Source organism: Lathamus discolor, chromosome 2 (genome assembly GCF_037157495.1).
Source record: "Lathamus discolor isolate bLatDis1 chromosome 2, bLatDis1.hap1, whole genome shotgun sequence".
Taxonomy (NCBI): Eukaryota; Metazoa; Chordata; class Aves; order Psittaciformes; family Psittacidae; genus Lathamus; species Lathamus discolor.
In genome coordinates, this window is record NC_088885.1 from 149,240,861 (window position 1) to 149,268,798 (window position 27,938).

General features: G+C 46.8%; 2 protein-coding genes and 1 long non-coding RNA gene across 3 annotated transcripts in view; 2 read left to right on the forward strand and 1 right to left on the reverse strand.

Moving 5' to 3' along the window:
• The window catches only part of NSMCE2 (NSE2 (MMS21) homolog, SMC5-SMC6 complex SUMO ligase), a 131,084-nt gene extending 120,103 nt beyond the window's left edge, over positions 1-10,981 (forward strand). The window contains exons 5-7 of the mRNA XM_065668944.1: positions 6,827-6,927; positions 7,241-7,347; positions 10,598-10,981. Of these exons, the coding sequence (XP_065525016.1) occupies positions 6,827-6,927; positions 7,241-7,347; positions 10,598-10,724 (335 nt within the window). The 3' untranslated portion in view covers positions 10,725-10,981. The remainder of the gene's footprint in view (positions 1-6,826; positions 6,928-7,240; positions 7,348-10,597) is intronic.
• Positions 5,866-8,354, reverse strand: LOC136008957 (uncharacterized). The gene is made up of 3 exons (XR_010610292.1): positions 8,166-8,354; positions 7,590-7,762; positions 5,866-6,558 (listed from the first exon to the last, which is right to left on the reverse strand). It is a non-coding gene; the product is annotated as an uncharacterized LOC136008957 (long non-coding RNA).
• Positions 10,982-20,709: 9,728 nt separating the features above from the next.
• Positions 20,710-26,324, forward strand: TRIB1 (tribbles pseudokinase 1). Its single transcript, XM_065668945.1, has 3 exons — positions 20,710-21,342; positions 21,778-22,070; positions 24,083-26,324. Exons 1-3 carry the CDS (start codon positions 20,725-20,727, stop codon positions 24,549-24,551), a joined length of 1,380 nt encoding a protein of 459 aa, XP_065525017.1. The 5' UTR covers positions 20,710-20,724; the 3' UTR covers positions 24,552-26,324.
• The last annotated feature ends 1,614 nt before the right edge of the window (positions 26,325-27,938 follow it).

A 27,938-nucleotide genomic window follows, 5' to 3' on the forward strand; every position in this document is an offset into this window, starting at 1 on the left:
GTCTGTTTATCAGCTGGGTTTATGTTCAGCAAACCTTTGGTGTTTAACATGCTTATTAAGTTTACACACCATTGTGGGTGATGATAATCGAGATGGAATATGGCCTTCTGTTTTCCAGAAGGAGTGACTCCTCTGAGTTTAGTGATGGAGCCTTCATGACATCTTTTTAGGTAATCTTCATCTCCCCCAGGAGTTTCTTCAGATTGAATCCAGACTGCAGTGATGAGGAAACTGCTCTTTGAAATGTCGTCCACGGGCTTTGAAGTGTGGTTTTCTCATGTTTGTTTGCAATAGCAGGGAGGAAGAAAGCCTCTTCTGTGTGTTTGCCTACCAAACTGTTCAAGTTGTGTGGTTTATAATCAAAGATACCCTTTCTGTTCCCATTTCTAGGGACACAGCTCCCACTGCACAACAGTCTGAACATCCCACAATATAGCGGCAGAGATGATGTCTTACTTTCAGTAGTGTATGAGTTGAAGATTTCACAGGGCACCTCTGGAGTTGGTTTTGGGTTATTTTCTAGGTGGGATTTGTAGTCACATTTTATTCATTAATACATTAAACAGCAAATTGTATCTAGCTCCAAGTATCTTTCCGTCTCCTTCACTAACATTTCTGTAATGAGTGTCCTGTAACATTTCCATCAGATCATGGCCTCTCCTCATTTTAAGGTCTTTCTGGAAAACTGGCATCAACCAGCTTTACCCTGTAGTGAAAGGGTATAACAGGAACAGTATTTCCATTTGGAATAGTGTATTTTAAAAGGTCTGTGGCTTAGTGAGACAGAATACTGTAAAACATGCAGTGAATTTGATGGCATTCAAGGAGGTTTTAGAGGACTGTTGCTTAGTGCACGATACTTTTCTTTCCTTCTCCACTCTTACTATGTAAAGGAACTAATAATTGCTAATTTGTTCATCTGTCTTTCACACTCCAGGAAAGTGGGAAAAGAATAGCTTATATTTACAGGATTGTCATTTTGTGTTGGATTGACCGAATGCTTGCCTATGTACTTCTTAAACACGTGTGTGTAAAACAGGGTACATATAAGGGACTTGTCAGTAAATTACTGGCAAATTGCTCGGCCTGAGCAAGAGCAAGTAAATTTGCAATTGCAATCTGGAGCAACATGTTAGAGGCCACCATCCTTAGATCAACTTGTGTATTGCAACACCAGCAAGTAATCAAATTGTAATGTACTTTAATGCAAAGCCTAGTTTGGCTTGGTTGGCAAATTAAACTATCACATGCCTCTGGCAAAAGCAGAAAGCCTTTGAACTGTTTGACTGCAGCTGTAGCTTGCACACCTTATTTTCCCTCTTAAAAATCAAATTAAACTGTAACCTGCAGCCTCTGCGGTAAGTTTCAAGGCAAATTAAACTGTTGCTAACCTTTCTAGCAAAGATAACTGTCTCTAATCAAGCTGAAAAGTCCAGGCCCAAATTCCTCTCTCCAAGTTTAGACAAATTCATTGGAGGAAAACTCAAGGGCTTATTAAGTACAAAGATATTACCTCTGACTCAGGAAGTCCTTGGCCACAAATTGCTAGAGACTGGGAAAGTTTGCCAGCAAGGTATTACTCTGTGCTTCTCCTCTTCTTTCATTGCTCCTATAGCACTTATTGTGGAACCATCCTGGGGGCAGGACACTGGATGGTTGTTCTGGTTTGCTTCTCTGGGTCTGGAATCTAACCCAAACTCAGAGCACTAATGGGCATGCTGACCCACTCTTAAGCATTGCCCATGGTGGTCTCAGCAATGTGTTACGTGGAAAGCAGTGTTTGGGCTCTTCCCTCTTTCAGACTTATCCTTGAACCTTCCTCACCCCACTGTCCTACTCCTTTTGACTCAGGATACAGCTCTTGGATGTAATGATGTCCTTCACCTCCCCCACCTTTCATTACTGTCTGTGTCCTGCTGGCAGCCACACTTGGCATTTGACTTGCCCTCATAACATTCATGTTTTTCTTGGAGCTCTCAGAGATAGGTTTTTTCCCAGCCTGGATGAGTTTCTGCTATTTCTATAGAGTCAGCAGTACAATAGACCCTCTTGGGAGCCAAGACCTTGTCTGTCTAGTGGCTCAGGCTCACAAAGACTCAATCCTCCATGCTTAACGTTACCCTTTGGTTTCCGGGATTAGTGTCTGAGTGATGGCAGGTAAGAAGGCAGAACAGCAGCACAAAAGAAATCAATTAAGTTTACATTGCAACATATACTCACTCTGGGCCAGGTTAGAGAAACAGGAATTGGGTAGAGGACATTGTTGGCACTGGAAGCAGTGAGCAGACAGCAGTCTGTCTGTCATAGAAGCGGCAACGACAACGGAAAGGATCTTTCCTCTGATGCTTTCTTAATACGTATACTATCCCTGGTTAACATAAGTCATGACATAGCAGTTAATGTCTCCATGCTATGGTTTTCTTACTTCTGAAAGTTGGCTTAAAAGTTCTCAGTCTCTCTCAGCAGAGTAGGTAAAACCCGAGCTAAGGCATATTAGTCACATTTTTATCAAGAGATGAAAGTGATAGAGATATAAAGTACTACCAGCTTTTAATTAAAATCGAATGAGTAAAAAACCAGTTGGGAGTTGCAAAATTCATTATAATGTGTTACCAAAAATAGATACCTTTATGAGAATGCAGTTTTATTACAACAGTGGGTACTAATCAGCTGTAAACATCACTGCTGAGATAGCCAGATAGAAAATGTGTTACTAATACTCATAACAGGTTTCAATTGGCTGGAATGGAAAACTAAAAACTGTTAAGGCTCTTAAAATGTAATCTCTCAGACTACCAAAATAGATACATGTACTTCTGTTACTTAAGGCAACATCTGAATTTCAGGCACAAAAACTTAATGTTTTCTGCATCTGGATTTAATTTGCAAGGAAAACTCAATTTTACAAAAATGCAACCTGACTTAGCTGAAATATGTATGACCTGGTGGTTTTATTTGTTCTTTCTATAGAACAGAATGGTGAGACTTGCAGCTTAGATCCTCCAAACCTTTATACATTTAATATGGTAAAAATATTCCCTTTGACCTTAATAAAACCAGCTTCCAGTATGAGCTTACAGGCATAGACCTACAGTTCAGAGCATGTTACTGACCAGCTCAGGAGGTATGTGTGCCTTGCATCATGGCTGCAAAATCTACTGTAATTGAAAAAAGTTATTTTCCTCTCTCCTGCTGTAATCTGGATCATCAAGCAATAACAACAAATCTGTGGGTGGTTTATCTGATTTATGCTGATTTGCTATTGACATGTTTGAGGTGTCACTTGCATCATCCCACTCTTCTATATTTATTATTTAAAATATTAGCTGTTTATGAAAAGGAAATCTTTTCAATAATTACTCATTTTTGCTGTGATAACCTCTTGAAATCAGGGCCCCGCTCTGGTAGACTGTATACAAAACCATTGCAAATGAAGTGCAACCTGAAGAGTTTAAGATAAGCTTGCAGCAAGAGGATGATTTGAATCCAGGATGGTTAATATATCCCACCTACAAGGATCTCAACTCATGGAATTTCAGCCATTAAACATAAGGCATCTAAGTCACCTCCAAAGCCAGTACAAGAAAGAGGTAAACCCAGGCTGTGATTTAGCTCACATAATTTAGAGACCTGAGGCCTTCAGGGGAGAGACTCAAGCAGCAGTAACCAAACTTGGGCTCGTGCTTTCAAACTTGGATGCTTCAATGTAGTCTCCTAAATTATTGTGTTGATACCTAAGTAAGCGCACACAGAAGTGATGAGTGAAGTGGTGACTCCTTAACAAAGGCAGAAGGTGCTGTGCAAGGTGAACACTCCTTGAACACTTCCAATATTTTCTAAGGAAAAGGCATTCTTTTTGAAAGCACATTTAAGTGTAATGAATGTGAAATAACCAGAGCCTTTAGGGCAAAATTGCATGCCAAGAATCACAGACTGGTTTTGGGTTGGAAAGGACCTTAAAGATCATCCAGTTCCAACCCCCTGCCATGGGCAGTGACACCTTCCACTAGACCAGGTTGCTCCAAGCCCCATCCAGCCTGGCCTTGAACACTTCCAGAAGAGGCCACTTACATGCCTGTGCTTTAGAAGTAAAATCACAGGCAGAAGTCCAAATCACAGGCAGAAGTCGTGCATTTTAAAACTGAACCCACCTTTCTTGGCATCCTCCTATTGAGGGAACAATCAAATCATCCTTTACAAACAGTCACCTGTCTTGGATCTTGCTTGTACTGCTGCATTCTAACTTCATTGACTGATTTACTGTGAGAGTGGTGAGGCACTGGTATGGGTTGCACAAGGAAGTTGTGAATGCTCCATCCCTGCCAGTGTTCAAGGCCAGGTTGAACAGAGCCTTTGGTGACATGGTTTAGTGTGAGGTGTCCCTGCCCATGGCAGGGAGGTTGGAACTGGATGATCTTAAGGTCCTTTCCAACCCAAACCATTTTATGATTCCATGATGTGGTGGCCTGCTACACTGGAACTACACACCAAGTTCATGAGTTGAAACACAGTACATCAAAAAATGTGAGTTTCCAAATGTTTTCATCAGGAAAGATTAGAGCTGCTAGATTTGTCAGAATTGGCAGATACATTAATTTAAGGGTTCTGAATCTCTTGGTCTTTGTTGGAAAAAGAGTCAGTATGGCATTTAAATAAAGCATCCCATGCCAAATTTGCAATATTGTTTAAGCCTTGATGTCTCAGTGGGATTTCACCCATTGTATTTGAAAAGCTTCATTTAAAAAGTCCCCCAACACTTCCCCCCCACCCCAAGTTGTATTTTCTTCAAAGTACTGTGTATTTGTGATAGAATAAACCTTATATAGGAGCAGCCTAAGAATAATACATTGTAGGTTTTCTTTTCTGAAAACTGGTAACTGGTACAAGTTTCTCTCTAATGTCTATCCCACTGCAGTTTTGGTTTACAGTTAAATTGTGCCCACTTTTTCCTCCTGATTTGCAAGTGTTTACTTTTGTTCGGGGGTCAGTATCTGATACAGGGATGTTAATATTCAATGGAGATTGAAGCCTTAAAATTATTATTGATGTTGGACATTTGAGCTCCTTTCCCCCTTCATCCACACCCCCACTGATTGAATGAGGTCTCAGTGACAAAAACAGAAATACCCTTGATGCTTGCCTAAATATTGTAGGAGTACCTGGGGGGTCAGAAACATTCCTGAATGATGGGAAAACTGTTGGTGTATTGGAATAGAGAGAAGGACAAGCTCTGTTGAGGAGGAAGGAGAAATATACAAATAAAACCAGCATCCCAAGAGGTGCTGTGGTGGAGCGATGGCTGCAATACCCATGCCAAGAGCACCTCAACAATAGCTGTGCTGGCTCACATGGCAATGTGCTCAGTCTAGACTGGGTGTGAGAGGCTGTGATTGCTCCAAGAGTGATGTCTGCTCTTATCATCCGGAAGGTGATGGTATTATAGAGGTATGCAGGACTGACCCCAAGTTAGGAAACACTGGTCCTTAACAGATGTGGAAGACTGAATACCAGGGATGCAAAGGTGCAAAGATAGGCTGATAGGGTGCAACAGCAGCAAAGGCAACCAAGGCTGAGACTTTGAGAAAGCCTGTCATGAAGTAGCTCTAAACCCTCTGCTTCCACTTGTGTTTCTCATTGCCTCCTTGGCAATGCAGGGCACTGAAGAGTTCATCCTCTGTGAACCCTGTGTCGCTACATTGCAGACTAGCTTGTGCAACTGGAGAGAAAAATGTTCTCTTCAGCTTGGGACACCTTGAGGACTGCACCCCAGGGCACTGCAGCAAAAACATTGCAGAACTACCCCAAAGGAATGGAAAGTTGTGGCAGGTGTTACGTTTGCTGTTATTACCAGATAAGATTTGGAGATAAACAAATGCATTCAAGTTAAAGCCTAGATTCACAATAACAGGGCAAAGTTAGGAAAAGATAAATCAACACGTATTAAGGTTAGACTCAGCTGCTTCTGTATCTTAGCTTTTGACTCTTGCTAGTTTCTGCATTGGCCAGCATGCCCCTGGGTATGCAGACCTGCTTATACCGTGTCTTCTTCTGGTAAAGGTGGGGAGCTGCATCTTCTCTAGCTCAAGGTGGATTTCTTCTTCTTTGTGTGCCCCCCATTCCCTGGCATTGGGCCATCAGGTTTTCTGGGAGATTCCAGTATTTCATTCTGCACTCTTCCTTAAGGTTACTTCAATAACAGTTCTTTTGTCCTTCTCAAATAACGCTTTCTTTGCTTTCTTTTTTCACTAATTATAGTCTTGTTAAAATACAGCAGCATCACTTTACAAAAGGTGTATTATGATAAATAGTACAAATTCCTTTTAAGGTATGTGCTGTGTATACCGGCTATATATCAAGCCCCTTTATGACATTCAAACACAAACTGATCTTGAGGGTAGGACTGCCGAATCTGCAAAAGCTCCACCTCATCCCGTTGTTAGATTCTGGGGCCTCATCTGCATGTTACTGGGTTTTGGTGAACTTCAACAGGGAATACTGAAGGTTTTGATATATTCAGGCCAGCCTGCTTTCCTTCCCAGGCCTCCTTTCTAGCATTGGCTATAAATAGATACACACAGACACACACACACAAAAAGGTGGTTACCATTTGAAATGCCACATTTTGTAACAGAGACTGTAGCACAGTACTTTTTGCAGTATCTTGTTCAGGGAGTGGTACAGAAATATGCTGTAGCATCTTAGGTATATATATATACACATATATATAGACATTATGCTTGGCAAATGCTGGATTTTGTTTGCTTATTTGAAGTATTGGCTGTCTATATTAAATATTAAGTGAAAACTGTCTTGTTTCCCATTATAGTTTGCCATAAATCAGGTAATGGTGAAGATGCCATTGAACAAATCGATGAAGATATAGCTGTGACTCAGAGTCAGATGAACTTCATTTGTCCCATTACACAGGTATGCTGTCACTGTATAATCAATTGGGAAATAGCTATTCCATATTCTTCATTGATGGTTTATTACAAGTCTGCAATACTTGTTAAAATCAGGCAGTATCAATTACAAGCACTAGAAGAGAAGAGCAACGTTGCCTGGGTAAAGCCCTCCATAGGCAGGAATGCAGTCAGCCACGCAGGACCTGACCCTGTAATTTGAGTGGAACGCTGTGGATGAATGGCAAACACGCTTCCTGCTGTTTTACATAAAATCTCATAGGAAGCATTTTCATGGGCATTATCAGTTCCTTTAAATGAACCTTTATCGATTACAGATGGAAATGAAGAGGCCAGTCCGAAACAAGATCTGTGGACACACTTATGAAGAAGACGCCATTCTAAAGTTTATCCAGACTCGAAAGCAGCAAAAGAAGAAAGTCCGGTAAGCGAACAGGAATGTGTGGAAAAACTATTTGCTCTGCTGTGTAAGTGGAATTTTATTCCACTTGTTCTAGGAAATGTATTTGGATTGGCAAGGCTGCAGGAAGTAATACCTCAGCGTCTGCCCAAGTCACAGTCTCCTCATTAGCACTGGACACGTGAAGAAGCTTTTCTTTTTAATGAAAACAATGTGTAAGGAAATATTCAGGAAGTGTGTGAGGAAGTTACAGCCACTCATAGTACCTGCACAACAGAAGTAAAGAGCTTTGTAGAGCCGTGACCAACAAAGAGAAACGTCAGCTTCCTAAAGCGTAGTTGCTCATTCTGTTTCCACTGCTTATTTAGCAAGCCCTGAAGTTAATGGAAGTTAAAAGTCTTCTCTGTGCACCTCCTCTTGTAGTTACATTCCAATAAAGCTGAGAAATATTAAAACAATCAAATGAGTGTTCCAAGAGAGAAATATAAAAATACAACTTTTTAGGTAGTAGAGTCTTAAGAATTATCAGACAGGATTTTGCAGTTCCTGCTCTGATGCAATTAAGTATTTCTTAACTATATCACCAAAGCAGGCCTCCACTTTCCACTCAGGATGTATTGTTTTGAATGAAAAGATGTAACAGTTGAATTTCTGAGATTCTCCCTGGTTAAGTTTCAAATTTAGGATAGTTTTTATTAAGAAAAAAGAAAAGGGACTCCTTTTAGATGCCTTTTAGAGCAAGTTGAGAGGACACAGCATTTCACCCTTAATTTTGCATTTGTTTTCACACCATATGTGCGAGAGTCGCACGCTTTGGGGTTGATGACCTCATGGAAGCTTACCGCTTCTGGCCTTTTTAATGAGAGTGCAGTTTACACATGCTCAGGAAGGACTGTCAGAGACCAGCAACCTGATTTCCCCAAAGATAATGCCACAGGCGGTTCACTTCCTCCATCTGTTGCTCTTTGCATATCTGTTAGACTCTCCATACTCTGCCATGGGGGATACAAAGGTGGAGCAAAACTTCTTATTCCATGCTTCTTCCTGGCTACAGGAAAGCACAGTTATGAAATCAAGCATCAGCTGGGATGTTTCACCACTATCTTAGTGTCAAGACAGCTCGAAGAGCAAGATGGAAGGAAGTACCTTGTCTGTATTATGAGATCTAGGGAGAAAAAGTGAAGTGGGTGCAACATGCTGGGAATGACAACAAAACCAGCAACATGGATGGACAGAAACTTGGCTGGAAAAATGAATGGGAGTTGGGAAATAGCTCATAAGCTGGAGAAAAGAAAGTGAGTGTTCTGAAGGATAGGGACAGGCTTGAAAGCATGTTCTCAACAGCCCAAAGACACAACAAAGATAGCTTGTGCAATACAGAACAGAATTTAGGATGTTCATATCTATTTCCCTGTGTTGTTAAATCCATCAGGAAGATGCCATGGTAGTAGAGATTGTTGTAGTGGATCAAAAGTTTCATCACTGCTGAAAAACTAATAGGCCACGTGATTGAATTTCATCTTACCTTTTAGGAAATTAAAGACTTGACTTAAAGAAAGTCTAGAGTAAAAGAAAAAGTGTGTAAGCTGTACAACACCTGGCTTTAAAAGCTACCTTGTACCCAAACTGAAGTTATTTGTGCAGTCCATATACTAGCAGTTCTTAATTGCAAGCTTTTGCCTTGTAACCTCACCATCTTTACAGCAGTTAGCCCAGTGTGGTAGAAAAGCACGCACAGAGCCGTAACTTGGCTTCTCTGTTACTAAATTAAGAAAGACTACTTGGTTTGCTCTGCCCAGTCTCACTGGCCTGCTGTAATTCTACCCTTTCCATGAAAATGCAGTCAGTTTTGATAAACCATAGTCTGCTGTGGTGGGAAGAGAGGCCAGCTGATGCAACCAATTCCCCATTTGAGTACCCCATTCTGGGGTGTTGCTACTTTACACTCCACCAGCAATATCCAGCTGGAAGCAGGTGCCCTGATAGAGCAGAGACGTGGTTTGGGGGATCCTCTCTCCCCTGGCTCTGAAATCAAAGCTGCTGCTCACTCTGCAGTTACATTTCCTCACACGTACTTTCCTGTTTGAAGCCATGGGATCCCTTCGGTGCACTTGGCAGCGCAGTAGCTCAATGTCAGCTCTTCGGCTGACGTATGCACAGGCACCGGTTTTGTGCTGATAGACTGCTCATAGGCTCCTTCAGGCAACTGTTACGTGTCTCCGTTTGCTCACTGTTTTCCACTGCCTGGAAGGACGTACTAATACTTTATGCTTACAGGAAATGTGGGAAGCTTTCTGAGCACTTGTTATTCATTAATCTGGCAAGCTATTGCTCTTATAAGGTGATAAATGGGAAAACTGAGGCACAGAGCAATTAAGTGACTTATCCATGACAAACACAGTAAGTTGTGGACAAATCTGGAGTAAAAGCTATGAGTAGTGAGTGTAAGTAAGTTCAGCACCTCAGAAAAAATATACTTCTAATAGAGGAAAACTCAGAAAAAGTGTTATTTCTGACTACAGGTACCATCTGTGCATGTTTGGGCCACCGCCAAAGGAAAATGACCTTTGGTCCCTGAGTATCTTTCACCCTGCTGTCTTTATGTAGCTGTTTCAAGTAGTTGTGAGACATTTTGTATTTGATTATCATTTAAAGGCTGTTAATTTGGCCCCAGCTCTCTTTTCTGTGCTTTCTCAGTTCATAAAAGGCCAGGGAAATTTTTATGCCAACTAGGTTAGTGCACTGATTTCACCAGTCTGCCTTTGCAAGTCTCATTCTCTTTTATCTGTTTTCCTAGAAATTAATTTCCACGGCAGGGGGATTGGAACTGGATGATCTTCAGGTCCTTTCCAATCCAAACCATTCTATGATCCGATGATTCTACTTATATGCCAGCGAAGGTTATACTTTTCCACTGCAGATTATTATGATATGAGGTAGTTACCTGGCAGAGACAAAGCAACACAGAAAGACATCCATGCAATGCTACTGTCACTGCTGATGCGGGCAGCATGTGTAAAGCAAGAGAGTGATCCACAGGTGAGAGGCTCTGCCTCTCGCTGTGTTCTTTCCTTCCTTCAGCTGTTGATTCCCACCGGTTTAGATAAATGGATTTATTTTTCCCTGCAGAGAAGCTGGTGAAGAGGAAAAGAGGTAATGAGGAACTCAGAGAAAATCCCAGATAAATACGATAAACCAGCAGATGTTATGTAACCCCTGTATCTGATGAATACAGTTCTTCTGGTTTAATGAAGTCTCTCTTTTCTTGTAACAGATGCCCTAAAATTGGCTGCAGCCATTCTGATGTAAAAGAATCAGATCTTATGCCAGACGAAGCGCTTAAAAGAGCGATCGACAGTCAGAATAAACAAAGCTGGTCAACGCTGGATAAGACACTTTGATATGTTGCTGCCACTAAGAAAATTTCTTATTAGAGGTCTTGTGAGATAAGCCGCTGATTGTAAGTAGGTTGTGTAACTGCCTGTTGTTGAAAGTGTTTCATTTATAGGCAAAGTTGAAGGTCTCAGCTGTAACTGAAAGCATTTTTTAAACTGCCGAATGTGAGAAGTTCCAGTTCAACTTGTTTGGTGTATTTTTAACCTTCCTGAAATTCTGAAAGCTTGCATTCAATAAATAAATCGTGTTTTGCAGCATGTAACCTGCCTTATCAGTGTGCTAATTTTTCCAGCATATTAGAGATGCAGATCCTGCTGGTGTGTAATAGCAAGCGCGTTGCTGAGTATTGCAGATAATTCTGTTACTGCCTCTGTAACTGCTGGGAATACTCAGAGCAGGGCATTCTGACCAAGGATTTACCCTGCTTGGGAGCACATCTGTGTTTTAATACAAACCTCAGGGAACCTTAATAGAGGTTAATTTGCAGGAAGTGCTGCACATCTGTACCTTGCATGTGGACACACAAAATTACCACTCAGCTTTGAGGGTCTTGGCCTGGTTCTTAGAGTTATTGAACACTCTGCCCTAACTTAGGCTTTTCTTTTGAGATGCAGAAGCTTTGTGCATTTGGAAGTCCCAGAAGGCTTTATCTTAATACTGTAGGTAAGGAGACTACAGTCATTTACGAATGTATTCTAACAGCTAATTTGTAGATAATGCAAGTATATTGTAACCATATGCCTTGAATGGAAAAGCAGTTAATATCATTTTATATAAGCTCCAGATACGTACTTGGGCACAGATCCAAACAAGGATTTAAACTTGGTGACATTCCATATTTATTACCTCAATTGATCCGAACACATCTAGCAGATAAGGCACTACATCTATGAATTAGAAATAGCCAAAGGCAAAAGGAGCTGCCTTGCTGGTCAGATGGCAATTATTCCTTGGCATACGTGAAGCAGAAAATACAGGTTTCATTGAGCTTTGGGATCCTGAGTGGGTTAGATGGTGTTTTCCTTGGTCATATTCCTGCATTTACAATCTGACATTGAGTGTAAAATGTAGCTGAGGTTCCTAAATGCTAAACATCTCACTCTGGGTTTCTGTGTGCTAACAGCTTTCCTTTCGTAGACCGTTATTAACCCCAATTGCACATCAGAGTGCCAACCACTTCAAACTGAAATGGTTATTTTGTAATTGAAGAATATTAATCTGCAAGCTGATTTCATAGCTGGAAAAGGGAACTGAACCATTATTATTTGCACTGAGCTTTTGTGTTCAGAACACTTCATGGGAATTAGCTGGGTAATTTTCATAATGTGGCCTAACCCCAAAGGTCCATCTTTTCAAATCTCAGCAGTGATCATGAGTGCTTCTGTCTGAAATAGCTGAAGGAGAGTGGGGGTGCTTGAGCAGTATGTACTTGTTTGCATGTTTATGTGTAAAAATCAGGTCCCTTTTGAGCTGGCTCAGGTCTCAAACCCATAGTAGTTAAGACGGGTCACTATTTTCAGTTAAATACCACAAGGGATTATGTTAAATAAAGCATTTGTCAAAAAAGAAAGAGGACTAAGGGGGAATGTCCTGAACTGTTCATAGCTTTTCGTTCCACCTTTAAGTTTGTGGTTAAATTTACTCCAGCACCATTTATAAGCAAAATACAGAAACTTGTGATGGTTAAAGAATTTCTGCAGTTTCTGACAGAGGTGCATTATGTCCTCATGGATCTGATTCAGTCCCTGGTGGTAACGAGGCTCCCAGGTTTCCACGTGTACGTACATTCTACATGGCCACAGCATCGCAACTCAAAGTTAGTTTGTGTAGGTGCCTGGATGCTTGAGTGTGCCTTCCAATAACACATAACATTATAAATGCTAAATTAGACCCAAATTAATTTGTACTGACAGACTGGTGGCAGCAGGTTTGGTTTGCTACCGGTGGTGTTTGTACCAGTGTACCCTTAGATAGCTACAGTTCCTGATACAGTCATGACCCTCCTGTTCCCATGAGTAATGCTGTGAGGGAGATTGCTGTCTTGGTTACACCTTGTTGTCCTACGTAAAGGAGAAAGGTTTGACCCATATCAGTGCTGGTGGCCCTAGTTGTAGCTGCACTCAACGTGTCTCTGTGTTAGCTAATGCACAGGTAATAACGTGAACTGCCTGCTTAGGATGATGCAGCTGAGAGAGAAAACAAACAGATCTGAAGCAACACTTTAAGAGAACAAATAGTCAATCACTCACTTACTGCCACTCTAAGTGGAAAGGTATTTCTGAATGTTCACATTCCTGCCTCAATATACATGATCTTCCTTCTCTCCTTTGCTAGCCTGAGCCAGGCAGCGTCAGTGAGTCAGAGCACTGAACAGCGAGTGCCTACATCCTGAAATCCAGTCTTCAGCTGAAAGAAATGATGTTTGGCAGCACTTACTTGCTTAGCTTTAATACCACATCACAGGTGAAGAGGCAAGTGTATTTAAGTAGGGGTAGTTTTCTTTCTTTTATCAATCATCAGATACATCTCTTTTCCAGTATGGCCACAGCCATATTATCCAGAAAAAGATGAATACTCATGCACTTACATCAAGGTTGCTGACGAGGGTACTTGAGTCCCCTCAAAATCAGTGCTGCACTGCATAGATTCAACTGAGAAAACTGTCTGCATTTGTTAAAATCAACGAAGTTCCCCCCAAAATGTTGGCATTTCTGAATTTAAACTGTGTCATAACACCCAAAGAGTGCTGGTTCAGTAAATGATTATTGTTCTTCCTCTGGACCTGGAATTTGAGCAATCCTGTTGGGTTTTCTTGTCTGTCTCTCTTTTGTTGATTCTCACAAGTAATTTCCTTCCGAAACTGAAAGATTACAGGCTTGGTCATCAGCGTGAATTGCAGCTGACACTTTACTAGGTGGAAGGACAGACCAGCCTCGGCAACTGGGGAAGACTTGTGTGCCCGTCAGCTCACCTGATGGAAGTTATAAACCGCTTCTGACCCACTGGGATGGCCGTGGTTCCTGGCAGCAGTTTGCTCTTCCATTTGCAAAGTCTGGGGTTCGTGATGCAGCTGTGACCTCTCTGTTCCCCTGTTCATGTCCCCCATGAACTCTGCTCTGGATAGAAGTAGCTTGAAAGAGTTAAAGGGTAAAAATAAGTGTTTGTGATGAATAAGCTGATCTGTATGATTCACAGAAGTGGAAACTCAACAGCAGTTAAACCTTCCAATCTTAATCTGTTTTGCCTATAAGATACCATATGTAAACAGGCATATGTTAACAGTTCACAGGGTAATTTGTGTCTCACTGTTTGACGTCAGAAATTTTGCAACATGATGTAAGGAAAGAAACTCAGAGGTGAGGTGGGTTTAACTTTCCTAATGCAGCAAACCTCAGTGTGGCTGAGGAGGGTCTGTCACTGACACAGGGGAGAACCTGCCGCTGCCAGAGAGGCAGTTCCACGGAGAGATTGAAGAAATGCCTAATCAAACATTACAGCAGAGACAAGGCAGGAGGGATCCATGTGAGCAGCTTTCAGTGGTACCCTGAGGCATGAGCCATTAAGGCAGCTCTCTCACTGGAGCAGATTCTCCCCATGAAGCAGAATTCTCCATTTTACAACAGTCTCTGAATCAGTTTTCATATCAGTGGAGCCAGGACATGTACAGATCAGAACTAATCAGGCAGGCACCTCACGGAAGATTTAGCACACTTGCGCTCAAAGGAGCGCACATTCCTCTGAATCAAGGACATATTCATCACTACTGCTCCGGAGATGTGATCTTATTCATTCCAGAAGAATCAAAAAGACCAGGCTAAGTTAGTGCTCCCTTGAGAAATACCTGGAGCAAAAGCAGGGGCTGCAGGAAGTGATACCGATGACTCAGCAGCCAAGGCCAACACACTGCCTTATTTTAGACAGTGTCCTCTTGGACTTACATCATGTTTCCTCATGAGTGGCTGATGACAAAGGTCTTACCTGCCTGTGGTCACAAGTACCTCATGACGTTCTTCTTGAGAACAGCTCTACTGTTGTGGCCCAGACTAGCTTAGAATTCACTGTGTGATGTGGTAACTTCCACTGCCACTTCAAGTAATGTTGATCTCCATCTTCCCTAAAAGTCTCCATGTATGTATGGATCCTGAGGTGCTGTGTGCTCCATTAACTGAACATTTCTGTAGCGGATAGTGCTCTGTTATACAATGAAGAGGATGCACTTAGGAAAGGGGCTTCCTGGAGTGGACAATGTTAGAGTATTCCGAGAACAGGTCTTCCTTTCTTTTGCTATAGCCAAAGCCTTAAACTGATGGCTCCTCACCACAAGTACAGACTCGTATTGACTGCACATTGCAAGTCATCCATAAACAATGATTTACTTTCTGGTCATGAAGTCCTTACTGTTAATGCAGATTATTCCAACCATACAATCTGGTTCCAGCAATGCACAGAGGAGAACCCTGTGTGGAGGTGCCAGCAGTTCTAGGCTGCCAGCCAGTACCTGTAAGAAGTAAACCCATTAGATTGATTGTTAAGCAAAGTACAGTTCTGGGGTACGTGTACATCGTACAGTAGATACCCCTGTGTGCGCATGAGTAATGTCAGTGACTTAACAGGACTGCAGCAATGTACAGAAAATAGAGTGCTTCATTTCAGAATGGGCTGAGCAGAGAGCTGCCTCGCTCGCTTATTCTGGTGTTAGCCCAGACCTGAAGACAGCTTGAAAGCACGCACATGAATTGAATTGCATGGGAAGCTTACCAAAGGAAGTGTTTGCTTGTAAACTCAGTATGAATAGGATCTTCTCTGACCGCAAGGGAAATGGAGAGACACTCATTCACTGTCCGCTTGTGCAATCAGCTTCTGAACTAAAAACAGGATTTGAGGTTTAAAACCTGAACCTTCACATGTCTTTCAAGCAACAGAAGAAGCCTTCATGCTCTTTAGTCCGCAAAGGAACAAAGTCAGGAGGTGCTGCTCGTGAGACTCCTTGGATTTGGTAACAACTGGCTTATCAAAAGGGAATTATTTAGAGTTCCTAGCAACAGCAACCCTCAGCGCGGCTTCTGTGCAGGCTTGAGGAGAGGCATCTGAGCACCATTACATTGCATTTCTTTTGATGTCACTACGTGCTTGTCATGTGTTTTATATCTTCACAGGGAATCTGCTGCTGAGTTCCACAGTGTCTAAGGATGGTTGTGGCTTTATCACAGGTGCCATTCCTGCTATAAAAACCAGGAAAGTTCTTTATCACCTGGCCACACAACTACTTTGAGCCCTGTCTCTGCAGGGTAATTCTGTACACTTGTAGATTATGGACAACCTCCTGGTTTTAGATTGCTGCCTTTCAGTCGAGCAGTAGTTTAGGTTTAATTATATGGCTTGAGACAACTTGCAAACTAGAGACATTTGTTTTTCATCATTTGCCTGATGGTTTAACATTAGCTGCAGTATTTGTGTGTCGTGGCTCTCTCATCCCGTAACTAAAACAATGACTTCTTAATTTCTCCCCATAGCAAGCAGCCAGTTTATTTATAAGTGGCCTAATCTAATAGAGATTTACGCTGTGCATCCCGTGAGACATACCATCAAAGTTACCAGACCTGTCCCAAGCACTGGGGAAGTGGGGAGATGGTTACACAATTCTCATTGCCTCTGGCTGCTCTAGTTACAAAGATAAAGGGTCAGAGAACTGGAGCAGCGGAGATAATTTTGTGAGCATCCAAGGAAAAGCAGCCGATCAGGTGAGGTAGGCACTGGCTGAGGGCGAGACGGGCAGATACTTGAACACCACGTAACAAAGATCCCCTTGAGTAAAAGAACATGCCAGGAGAAGGGAATGGCGGTGCCTGACCCGCAGACAGTCTGGATTCTTAAATCCTCATCTAGCAGGTGCAATAGTGTTGCTTCTGTGTTTTAATATAGAAAAAGCCTGTATGAAGAACAACATTCAGCTTGCCACAGCTCTGGCAAATCTGTTCAGGGATGTGCCCAATCTGTGATACACATTCCACAGGAGCTCCAGTCCCAGCTCCTCACGTAGTACCTAGGACTTAGGAAGACAGGAGCCAGTGAGCAGCCCTGCTTGCTGTGACCATCGTTTTCCAGGCAGGATCTACTCTTTGCAGTGATTTTGTCATGTCCTTTGCCTGGGAGCTCCTCAGACTTCCAGAGCATCAGGGAAGTGCCTGTTGCACTCAGTTCCCCTTTGCGAAGTATTGACCAGTACTGCCAAAGGCCATCCCTCCCCACCTTGCTTCTACTGGGCCCGTCGGAGCATCCTAGGCTGGGTGTTTGTTTCCCTGTGGCCTGCTGGCTCACAGCAGTTTGTTTCTCCATCTCTTGTGTAGCAAGATTCATCCACGTGAGAGTCAATGTTTTATCCTGGCATTGGGTCTGTAAGTGTAATCGTGCACCAATCTGTGTTCCACAGTGATTTACAGTGCTATCCATAGGAGACGAGGAACACTGCCTTGGTTCATTTGGAAGGGCTCTAAAGCCATTCAGGCTGAAATTCACTGCAGGCACAGCTGAGAATTGCCATGCAAGTATTCTTCTCATCTATGCTAAGCAAGTAGGCCCCCCAGAATCTGGGGGCAGAGATGGAATGATCAAGGCTTGTGCAGGGAATAGAAGGAAGACTCCCAAATAACTTGATTTCAGGAGGAAACTAATGCAGGAGACATCCTGGATGCTTAAAAGCCTGTGGTATGACCTTCAATGAAGAAGAATGAACCAGATGGCAAGTGTGGCAGCCCCATATTCTGCCAACATGTTCTAATACTGAAGTGCTGCAACACTTCTGTTCTTCACAAACCTGTCCCTGGAGTTCCTCCTGTTCTCTGCGCTGGTTCATAACCAAACCATGGTTTGGTTACATGCAAGCACTGGTGGAGATGGGAAGGAGGACAAGTTTCAACCCTTTGAGAAGCACCATGCCCTGCAGGTCGACAGACATCATGGCTGGCATCCCTTTGGTTTACATGTTGGGGATCAGCGCAAATTAGGGAAAACAGAAAAGCCAAAGTGGGAATCACTTCTCTGCTCTGCATCTTGTAATGAATTCTGTGGGGAAGGAAAGGAGTCTGGATGTAGACTGGAGCTTTCCCCAAACAGCAAAACTCGGAATGAGGTAGTGAGCAGTATTGATTTGGTTAGTAACTGCTAATATATGTTTATTTATGACATTAATGCTATGAGTACCTGAAAACAACGGGCATTTTAAGGAAGCAATGAAGGTTTCCTGCTGCCAAGAACTGCCCCGTTTTGCAAAGACCCAACACGTGGGAGATTTAAGCTTGGTTCATCCTGGCCCCATGCAGACACTGAAGTTTGGTCTGTACACCAGGGTTCACCAGGGATTCTCTTTTCCTGGCCTTCAGGGACTGCATTCCCAATTGGTGCTCCAGTTAGCAAGGACACCCACAGAGCATCAAAACCGGGCACCAGACCAGTGGGGACACCAGGAGCCTGTGGCAGGACTGTGGGTGTGATGCTGTGGGCAGCTCTGTGCTCTGCTCTCCTCTCACACCCCAGATAGTTTGGGGGGACAGGATGATGAGAATGGCTTTTTGCCCTTCTTAAGGATGAGTGGTGCTACCCGCATTTGGTCGGCTGAACCAAGCACCTGTGCTTGTGGCATAGGGCCACCTCTGGGGTCCCCAACACAAGAAGGACATGGACCTGTTGAAGGGAGTCCAGCGGAGGCCATGAAGATGGTCAGAGGGGCTGGAGCACAGGCTGACAGAGTTGGTCTTGTTCAGCATGGAGAAGGCTCCGTGCAACACCTTGTTGTAGCCTTCCAGTACCTAAAGGGGGCCTACAAGAAAGCTGGAGAGGGGCTTTCATCAAGGGCCTGTAACGACAGGACAAGGGGAATGGCTTTAAACTGGAAGAGGACAGATTTAGATCAGATGTTTGGAAGAAGCTCTTCCCCGTGAGGGTGCTGAGGCACTGGCACAGGGTGCTCAGAGAAGCTGTGGCCGCCCCATCCCTGGCAGTGTTCAAGGCCAGGTTGGATGGGGCTTGGAGCAACCTGCTGTAGTGGAAGGTGTCCCTGCCCATGGCAGCGGTTGATCTCTAATGATCTCTAATGCTCTTCCAACCCAAACTATTCTATGACTCGATGAGGTGGCCAGCTGTGGATTCTAAGAGGCTTCATATGGGTGGGAGGCTGGCGAGGTGGACACAGCTTCCAACAACGTGTGCAAATGGAGCCGGAGTACAGCTCTTCTCCTCCATGGGGACAGTGAGGTGTCACAGGGGCTGAGAGAGGTGGGTCTTCGGGAGGGTGAGGACCCAAGGCACGCACTTACCCCAGGTGCACCACTTGGTATTCACACTGCCACCCTCGCTGCTGCTCACACTGCACCTCAGGCAGAGAGCACCGCAGGAGTTGCTGTTATACACTAATTATGCCTGTGAGCACTTTTATGTAGGTCCATCACTCTTTTGATGTGTCTACACCCTTCCCCGTCCCCAAAAGCACTGACACCCTCACCTCGCGCTATCCCAGGCAAGGGAAGCAGCCCACACATGCAGCATCCTACAGCCAAACTCACCCAGCAGCAGCATCCCAGTCATAAGACTTCCAGGAAGGGAAAAGTAAAACGAAGGTGTGATGGATGCTCGAGTGTGTTTTACCAAAGGGAGGAAGGAAACAGTGTGCTGTGAGAGCTGTGGTGAACGGCTCAGAAGCGATCTGCAGGCATTAACGGAATTGAATTTCTGGGAAATGAAAAAAAAGGAAAGGAAAATGCCGGCCCTGGGATATCCCTTTATGGCATATGCATTTCATGTTTAAATGCATTAATGGGACTGCTATGCTATGAGTCATCCTGAACAAGAGTTTCATGTGTTTCTTAAAATACACTGGAAGTAGCTGAAGGCATGCACGGGTTTGCGGTGCAGTTATCTGTCAGGAATCTGAGCAAATACCTGCACGCACAGCATCGCTGCTCCGGAGCTGGGGCACCCGAACGGGGCCCTTCTGCTGCTTAAACGGACCCGGGAACCCAAACGGGAGAGGAAATGATCCTGCAGAGTGACAAGAGGCAGGCTCCCAGTGTCATTAGGGAAGCCTCAGCACTGATTTGCATATATGTAAACAGCAAAGCTGGAGAGTTGCCTTCTGAAGCACTCTTGTCAACACTGGAGCTGTCTGCAGCTTTTCCAGGATCATTTGTTCTCTGGTTTTCTCCCATTTTTCTCCTGTTTACTCACAGCCCTGTCTGCAAATCTATTGACTATTCCTTTAAACCCACACGTTCGGAGCTGGACTGTCTGCTCCTCACCGGTCACCTCAGCAGCGGGCTGCTGCTTGCTCTCCACGCTATTCCTTTTTCGGAGAGCAGATAGTTTTAACATGGGAAACAGCCGATGCCAAGTGGTTCTGATGGGGCACGTTAAGTTGACGCTCATGGTTAACGCACATCAGCCTCACTGTGCAAGCCTTGGGATGGATGATGGCTGTTTAGTGATTAGGGAAAAGCAGGGATTGGGGCTGGGGAGAAGCCACAGTGCGCGCATGCAGGAGGAGCTTTCTCTCCGCGTTCGCCCTGGCTTCACTCTTTGTTTTCACGCCCCGCACGAGGCGATGCTGTCTCGAAAGCGCTACAGCAGCATTAGGAATTTCTGGCACCGCTTCCCAGCGGCGCACACCGGCCCTGGGTAAACCCGCTGCTGCCATGTCCGGGGCTGCCTTTGCAGGAGAAACACATGCTCACCCTTCCATGCCGGTGACTTTATCGCTGCTTAGCTTGGCTAGGAAACCCTCCCTGCTTTGGGCTCCTGGAGCCTCTCTTTGGGCTTACAGGTGGGCAGTGGAGGGTTGAGGGGTTTGGCAGCACGCTGGGCTTGTGAGGGGCGAGCTCCAAAAGTGAGGGGTGACCCCCAGAAGAGAGGGGCAAACCTCAAAGGCAGGGGGTGGCCCCCAGAGGGGCGGGGTGGCCCCCAAGGCGAGGTGCGCCCCGGGCTCTGCCACCCTCAGCAGCCTCACTCGCACACGAGATGCGCTCGCTCGGGACCGGCTGCAGGACCGCAGCGGGGGGACCCCGCCTGGCTGCGCGCCCCGGGCGGGCGGAGCGGCGCGGCGCGGCGCGGGCGTGCCCTCGGCTCCCTCCTCCCCTTTCCCCGTGCGTCAGCCCCGGGAGGAGGAACCGCGGCGCTTTTTTCCCCCCTTTTTTTTTTAAAGCCTCCGAGCGCCGGAGCGCGGAGTCGGCGGCCGATGGTGGGCACGGCCCGACGTGTCCGCGCCGACAGCGAAGGGATGCGCGCAGCGCGCACCGCCCGCCTCTAGCTCCGCGCCCGCGCCCGCGCCCCCCCATGAGCCGCCCCGCGTCCCTGCTGCCGGCCGCCCGCTGCCGCAGCGCCCCGGCCAAGCGGCTCCAGCCGCTCCACGACGGCCCCGCCGAGGAGGCGCCGGCCGCCAAGTGCCCTCGTCTCGCCGACTGCGGCCCCCCCGACTGCCTGAGCGCGCCCGGCTCGCCCTGCTCCCCCGCGTCCCCCGGCGGCGGCGGGGCCCCGGGGCCCAGCCTGATCGCCTCGTACCTGCTGCTGCCGCTGGCCGAGCGGGAGCAGGTGTCCAGGGCGCTGAGCGTCAGCTCCGGACGGGAGCTGCGCTGCAAGGTGAGCTCCGCGGCGCCCCGCGGGCGCGGGGGTCGGCGGGGTCGGGGCCGTCCCGGTGCGTCTGAGCGCCGCGGGACCGCTCCCCGCGGGGGGAGCCGCGCAAAACGTCCTCCCGCTGCTCCCCGGCTGGAGGTGCCCAGCCCGCCGCCCTGGGGAGTCACTGACAGGCGCCGGGAGTAAGCGCTGAGCCCGGCTTACCTCGGAGCGCCGTCCCCGAGAGGCTCTGGGGAGGGCGCTTTGTTTTACCGGGGTATTTTCTACTCTCTTTTCAAGGCAAAACGAGCAGGAAGGGTCTCGGTAACCGCTCTGAGCGGCGCTCCTGCCGAGCCCTGGCTCCCCTCCAGCTCCCTCGTCATTGTTTGGGGAGAGTTGCTACGCGAGCGGCTGCTTTCAACGCCCTTGAGAACGAATTTTGCTTTAATTTCCTCTTTACAGGTGTTCCCCCTCAAACACTACCAGGACAAGATCCGGCCGTACATCCAGCTGCCGTCACACAGGAACATCACCGGCGTCGTCGAAGTCATCCTCGGGGACACCAAGGCCTATGTGTTCTTTGAAAAGGACTTTGGGGACATGCACTCCTACGTGAGGAGCTGCAAGAGGCTGAGGGAGGAGGAGGCTGCCCGGCTGTTCAAGCAGATCGTCTCGGCTGTAGCTCACTGCCACCAGTCGGCCATCGTACTCGGTGACCTCAAGCTCAGGAAATTTGTCTTCTCCAACGAAGAAAGGTGAGTGGTTGTGAGCAGCCGGCCCGGGGGCAGTGGGGAGGGAGGAATGTCACATCCAGAGACGCACAAGGCAGTGGGAACGGCTGCCGTGTCAGCCGGGCATCACTTGCGGGCAATCCGAGCAGGTCCCCATCACGTGTGTGGAGCAGGTCCCGGATCTAGCCGGTATGCACTGACTCCTGGTTAGATCGGAGCTGATGAAAGGAAGGAAGCTCGCCAGGAGCTTCCTCTTATTCAGCAGTTCAGTGGAACCCGCTGGTAGACAAAGGGACCATAGTTCGGGTGCTCATTAGCGCCAGAAGATGTCATGTGTGCCCCTCGGTCAGTGTGAAGTGAATCAAAGGCAGAGAGGAGGGAGGCTGAGGCGCTGTGCTGCGGAGGGGGAACAGCCTGGCTCGGGGAGCAGGAGGTGCGAGGAGCTGGATGGAGCTCTGGTCCTTCCCTGGGAAAGCCATGGTGCTCCGGAGGGGGCTCCTTCCTGGAATCCCCTCATCGGAGTCACGCTGCTCGCCAAAGACGTGCTGTGTCCTTCGAGGCTTTTATCCCTCCTCGCTACTGGGGGCAGTGCTGTCCGTGCCCCTGTGCCCATGGATGTGGGCATGCACAGGAGGGAAGGTGTGACAGCGTCCAATATTGGTTTGGGAATCTGCGCTTGGGTAAAGCTTAGCCTAAAGCCCAGGTTTATACAGAGGAGACCCAGAACCTGGCTGTTACATTTAGGTTAGGGAAGGAATTCAGTATTTCCCTGGAGTGCTTGCTGCGTTTATAGTGCCTCACCGCATGTGGCAGAGCCAGAAATACTCTTTTAATCATCAAAACTGACTCTGACTAGTTGCTTATCATAGAACAGTTAGGGCTGGAAAGGACCTTAAGACTATCTCGTGGAAAGCTAAAATAAGAAGTAAAAGCTGTAGTGGAGTTGTGCTTAATCTGGTGAGCCTGGAGGTGATGCTGCTGAAGCAGAAGAAAATGCGTTTTCGCCTTGTCTCCCCGGGCTGCGGCTGCTCAGGGCATCGTTAATAAACGTGATAGGAAAACGAAGGAGCGCTGCCCCTCTTGCACAGAAACAGCCGCGTGTTGACACGCACAGAGAGCAATTCCTTTGAAGGAAACTATTGCAGCTTTTCCCGCCCATGAGGAGGTGAAACATCTGCTGAAATGTTACATTGCGCACACGCTGGTCCCATGTGGAAATAGCGCGTTGCACAGGCGGCTGTCATGTGCGCGGCGTTTGGCAAGAAGAGGGTTAAGCAATGGCAGGCGGGCCCGGCGCTGGGCACAGGTGCAGTTTCAGGGCTTCCCGCAGCCAATCCCGGGCCCACGGTTCCCGTTGAGTCATATTTTCCGTTCGCAGAACCAATGGGTATTTGGCGAGGTCAGGCTGAGGACAGGCTGCAGCCAGCGCCTGCCAGCGCCAGGGGTGGCTGCTTTGCTGATGTGGAGCATCCCTTTCCCTCCCCAGAACGGGAGGTCGGGGTTAGAGCCACCTCCAGCTGGGAGCTGGGGGGTGCGTGGTGCCCTGGGGGAAGGCACAGAGAGTAAAGGACCAAATCACAGCTAAAGCAGAGCCCTCAGGAGAGGCGCTGACCCCGCAAGCAGGGAAGGGAGCTGGGGTTCGCAGCTTGCAAAGTCACACAGCTGGATGCTGTTTGCTCAAAGTCTGAACCACAAATAGCAGCACTGTAGCCAATTAAACCCCTGCAGTCGCAGTGCAAGCCGAGTAGATACAAGGTGACTTTGCTGGTGTTCCTCGAGAGCCTTCTGTGTTGTTAAAGCCTCCAGTACATGAAATAAGCAGGCGTCGCTGTGCACCTACTCGGCACATGCGGCTGTGCTTCCATTACATGGGTCCAGGAGTCCAGGCAGCTTCTCCGCTGCACATTACACAGTGTTTCCTCTCCTTTTCACTATGGCAATGCAAGGGGGGGTGTGGGGTGTGCAGGTTGCTGTGGCTCCCTTGTGCCTGGGTGCTGCTATTTCTAACCCTCAGCTTCCTCTCCTGCCCTCCCTAGGACTCAGCTGCGGCTGGAGAGCCTGGAAGACACACACATCATCAAAGGCGAAGACGATGCGCTCTCAGACAAGCACGGCTGCCCGGCGTACGTCAGCCCCGAGATCCTAAACACCACGGGGACTTACTCTGGGAAATCGGCCGACGTGTGGAGTTTGGGAGTGATGCTCTATACCCTGCTGGTGGGACGCTATCCCTTCCATGACTCGGACCCTAGCACTCTCTTTTCCAAAATCCGGCGCGGACAGTTCTGTATTCCTGACCACGTCTCCCCCAAAGCCCGATGCCTCATCCGCAGCCTGCTGAGGCGGGAGCCCTCAGAAAGACTCACTGCTCCGGAGATCCTGCTTCACCCTTGGTTCGAGGCGGTCTTGGAGCCTGGATATACAGACCAGGAGACGGGAACTTCGGATCAGATTGTTCCCGAATACCACGGAGACAGTGACGATATTAGTTCCTTCTTCTGCTAACCACAAAATCTCACAAACCTCAGCGGTTCTCACCTCCGGCATCTTCATAGGGTTTCATTTTTCCACGTTTGCAAACGCGACAGCATCTTAAAGTGCCAGTATGGTCAGAGAAGTGACCTTGTTTCAGACAAACACCGACCCGCAGGTCTCCGCTCCCTGAATGCACTCAGTTTCATCCTCTCGCTCTGCTGGTGGGTCGGTCCCGCCAGCCCTGGAGGACGCATGCAGCTTTGTGAGAGCCCCTTGGCTTTTCTCCTGCCTCCCGCATCCTCCGCCGGTGTAACTGGTCGCATCCTGGCTGCAGAGTCTTACGGCTGGCAAGGGCTGAGACAGAAAGGCAGCCCCCTTCTGCTTTCCCGTGGGGGTGCAGAGCCCCGGCCGCGATGTGTAGGGGTGGGAGGCACGAGGAGCGCCTCTAACCGAGTGAATCTGACACAAGTGGTAGGAAGGGGAATCGGCTCGGCCGCACCGAGTTGCAAAGTAGCTTTCTGACTGTAAGAGCACTTTAGCGAGGGAACGAGGTCTTCGCCTGCCACAGTCAGCTGCCTGCTGGCTGCTGCTCCTCCAGCTCATCTTGCTTTCAGAGGCATGAAGCTCCTAGATCCAGCTGTAAGACAAACCACTGCTGTGGCTCATTCTGAAGCAGAAACAAGTGGATCTCCCAGCTGGATCCCCTCTGATTCCATTTGCTGACCGGGAAAGCATTTTAAATAGACTTAAGCCTTGTGTTACCATGGTGTAGCCTATACAACTTTATGCCCTCTGCGAGCTTGTCAAGTAGCAGGTCTCGTTAGCTCCGAGTGCCAAAACATATCCGTTTACCTACCCGTAACACTATCGGCTGGGGCGCCTTCCCCTGGAAAACGATGAGGGGTATCTTGTACAGTACCTATAAACACGTCGTGTTTTCCTACAGGCTCAACTCTTAAAAACATCACATCCCCTCTCCTCTTTCCCTCCTCCATCCCCCCAAAAGTTAGTCTTAAGAGTAAAATCTCCGTATGCCCTTAGTTGATTATTCAGGTATGTTGTTTGCCCCCAGCTACAGGGGTGGTTTCCCCCTTAAATTTCGTTTTATTTGTTTTGCATGATTATTCATAGTCTTTCCAATGTGCGTGGATAATGAATATATCTCAATCGTTAGCTTCCTGGGTTGGGGGTCAGTAAAGCTTAGTCCTGCCGACGATTTCTGCTTCGTTTCACATTCGTGTCCAGTGGCTTATGCAAAGAGGTGTCCATTCGCCTTAGGCGAAAGCACGGCTTCGGGAATGGCCGTGAGGTGGGTAACGCATGTCCCTGGCGTGACACAGGTCGAGTGAAGTCATTTTTAGGGTTAACCCCTGGCAAGCTGCAGTCCCACCACGCGTTGCGAGAATACCATGTATACCTCATGGACTGTGTACTTTGTACATACCTTACTGTTTGGGGGTTTTGTTTTCTTGTTCTGTTGTACTTTGTTTGTCCTAATAAGAGGTGTCGAAGAGCAATTTAATGTGAATTATTGTTGGCAATACTAACTTGACAGAATCATGAGCATTAAGAGCAGGGCGCTACAGCTCTCCGTTGCACTAAACCTCTCATGATTGCTTGACATTTGTATCTGTGATACAGTTTAACCCTTCTATGAAAAACAGTACATTTGTATATATTGGTAGAAAGTTCTGCCAGAAAAGCTAAAAACACTATGTCCGACTTGTAAATATGTATATGTATGTGGAGACCTGGATGATAAAGTCTGACTTGTAGAAAGTTTTAATAAACTTGGTTTCATAAGGTTTGTCACCATTTCTTGCAGTGTCTCAAGGGGAACGCAGCTTGAGTATGCCGGGCTCAATCTGAAAAGATGGGGATCTGCTCATCTGTGGTCTCTCCATCATGCCTGAGCTACCAGGGTCTGCCTGGGGTTGTGTCCCCACAACGATGAATGGGGATGGGAGATGGCTTCTGCCTCTTGTGGGGTGGCAAGGGCTTGAGATGCCCCTAGAGCTGTGTGAAATGGGGTATCCTATTCATCCGATAAACAAGAGGGAGAGGAGTTACAGCTCTGCCTCGGAACTTTAGAAACCCTATTGCCTTTCAGCACATGCATTCACTTCCATCTGTACCCCGTGAGCAGAAAATGCTGTGGCACTGCACGGCTGTCATCCTGCACCTGTGTGAGAGGCAATGTGATGCTCAAGCCCGTGGAAAATCAGATCTCAGGTGACTAAAAGTGAGCAGCCAGAAGCAGAGGCAGCAGTCGAGGGCATTGGCTTTAATGGGGAGCTGGAGCCAGTGGCAGGGTCTTGATCCCGCTGCTGGGAGGCAGAGCTGAGGGCACCCGGTGCTCCCATTAAAAATGGAGTGAAAGACTATTAGAGCTGCTTTTCTTCGTGGTGAGAAGAGAGCGGTATAAATAGCAGCAGTATCAAGGTTAGAGAATGCGCTTTCCTGAAAGAGATCAAGCCACCCTTGCAATCCACCCGGAGCGGTGAGATCATCGCTCACAAGTGGAGAGGAGGAGGAAGAGAGTCTTGATTTTTATTTATACTTTGCCTCATGTTTAACTTTGTCCTTTTGCTTGAAATCTGTTCACAGAGCAACTGCTTCCAGGCAGCTCTTTGAGCAGGAGCAACTTCAGACAGGATTTTGCTTTTAGAAAGGGAGTGGAAAGAGAAAGAGGAGGAATAGGGACCTGGTTGGCGATGAAGTGAAGTGCGCTGACTTTAACCAGGCACCTTGACTCCCACTGCAAGAAACCAGCGATCTGTGCAGTAAGCATATTCTCTTAGCACTTGCTGAGTGAATGTCAGGCACCAAAATATCTCAAGTTACTTTACTGATGTTATTCCTGCACGACTTGTAAACATACATGCGCCACATAGCCTGACTGATTGAATTACCCCCTGCCCTGTGATGCTTTCGGGCTTGGAAAGAAGCCCCGGTGCGCCCTTTTAAAACAACTGCAGAACGCTTGTGCTTTGGTGGAACCTTGAGAACTTTCAAAACACCTTTTTTTCCACCCCTTGCATTAAGTCACCCTTAGTAGGTGAATGTGTAGGCCATCCCGTGACTTTATTTCACATGAGCTACGCTGCAGAGCAATTAAAATAAACGCCAAATTGTAGTAACATCTGCAAACAGCCTCTGTGTTGCTTTAGGGATTATAATGCAACATCCGTTTGTACAGCAGAATAAATTGCTATTGCTTCGTTACCCCATCGTTTGTATTATTGTATACAAAGTTTCAGAGCATGTTGAAAGCACCAGCATATTAAGTGATTAAACTTTGATGGTGGGTGTGAGAACTTTGATTTATGCAATGCATACGTTTCTTTTTGAGAGAGTCATAATTTGTCTATTTTTAAATGGCCCTTTTGGATGCGGAGTGTAGGCATCTCTTATGTA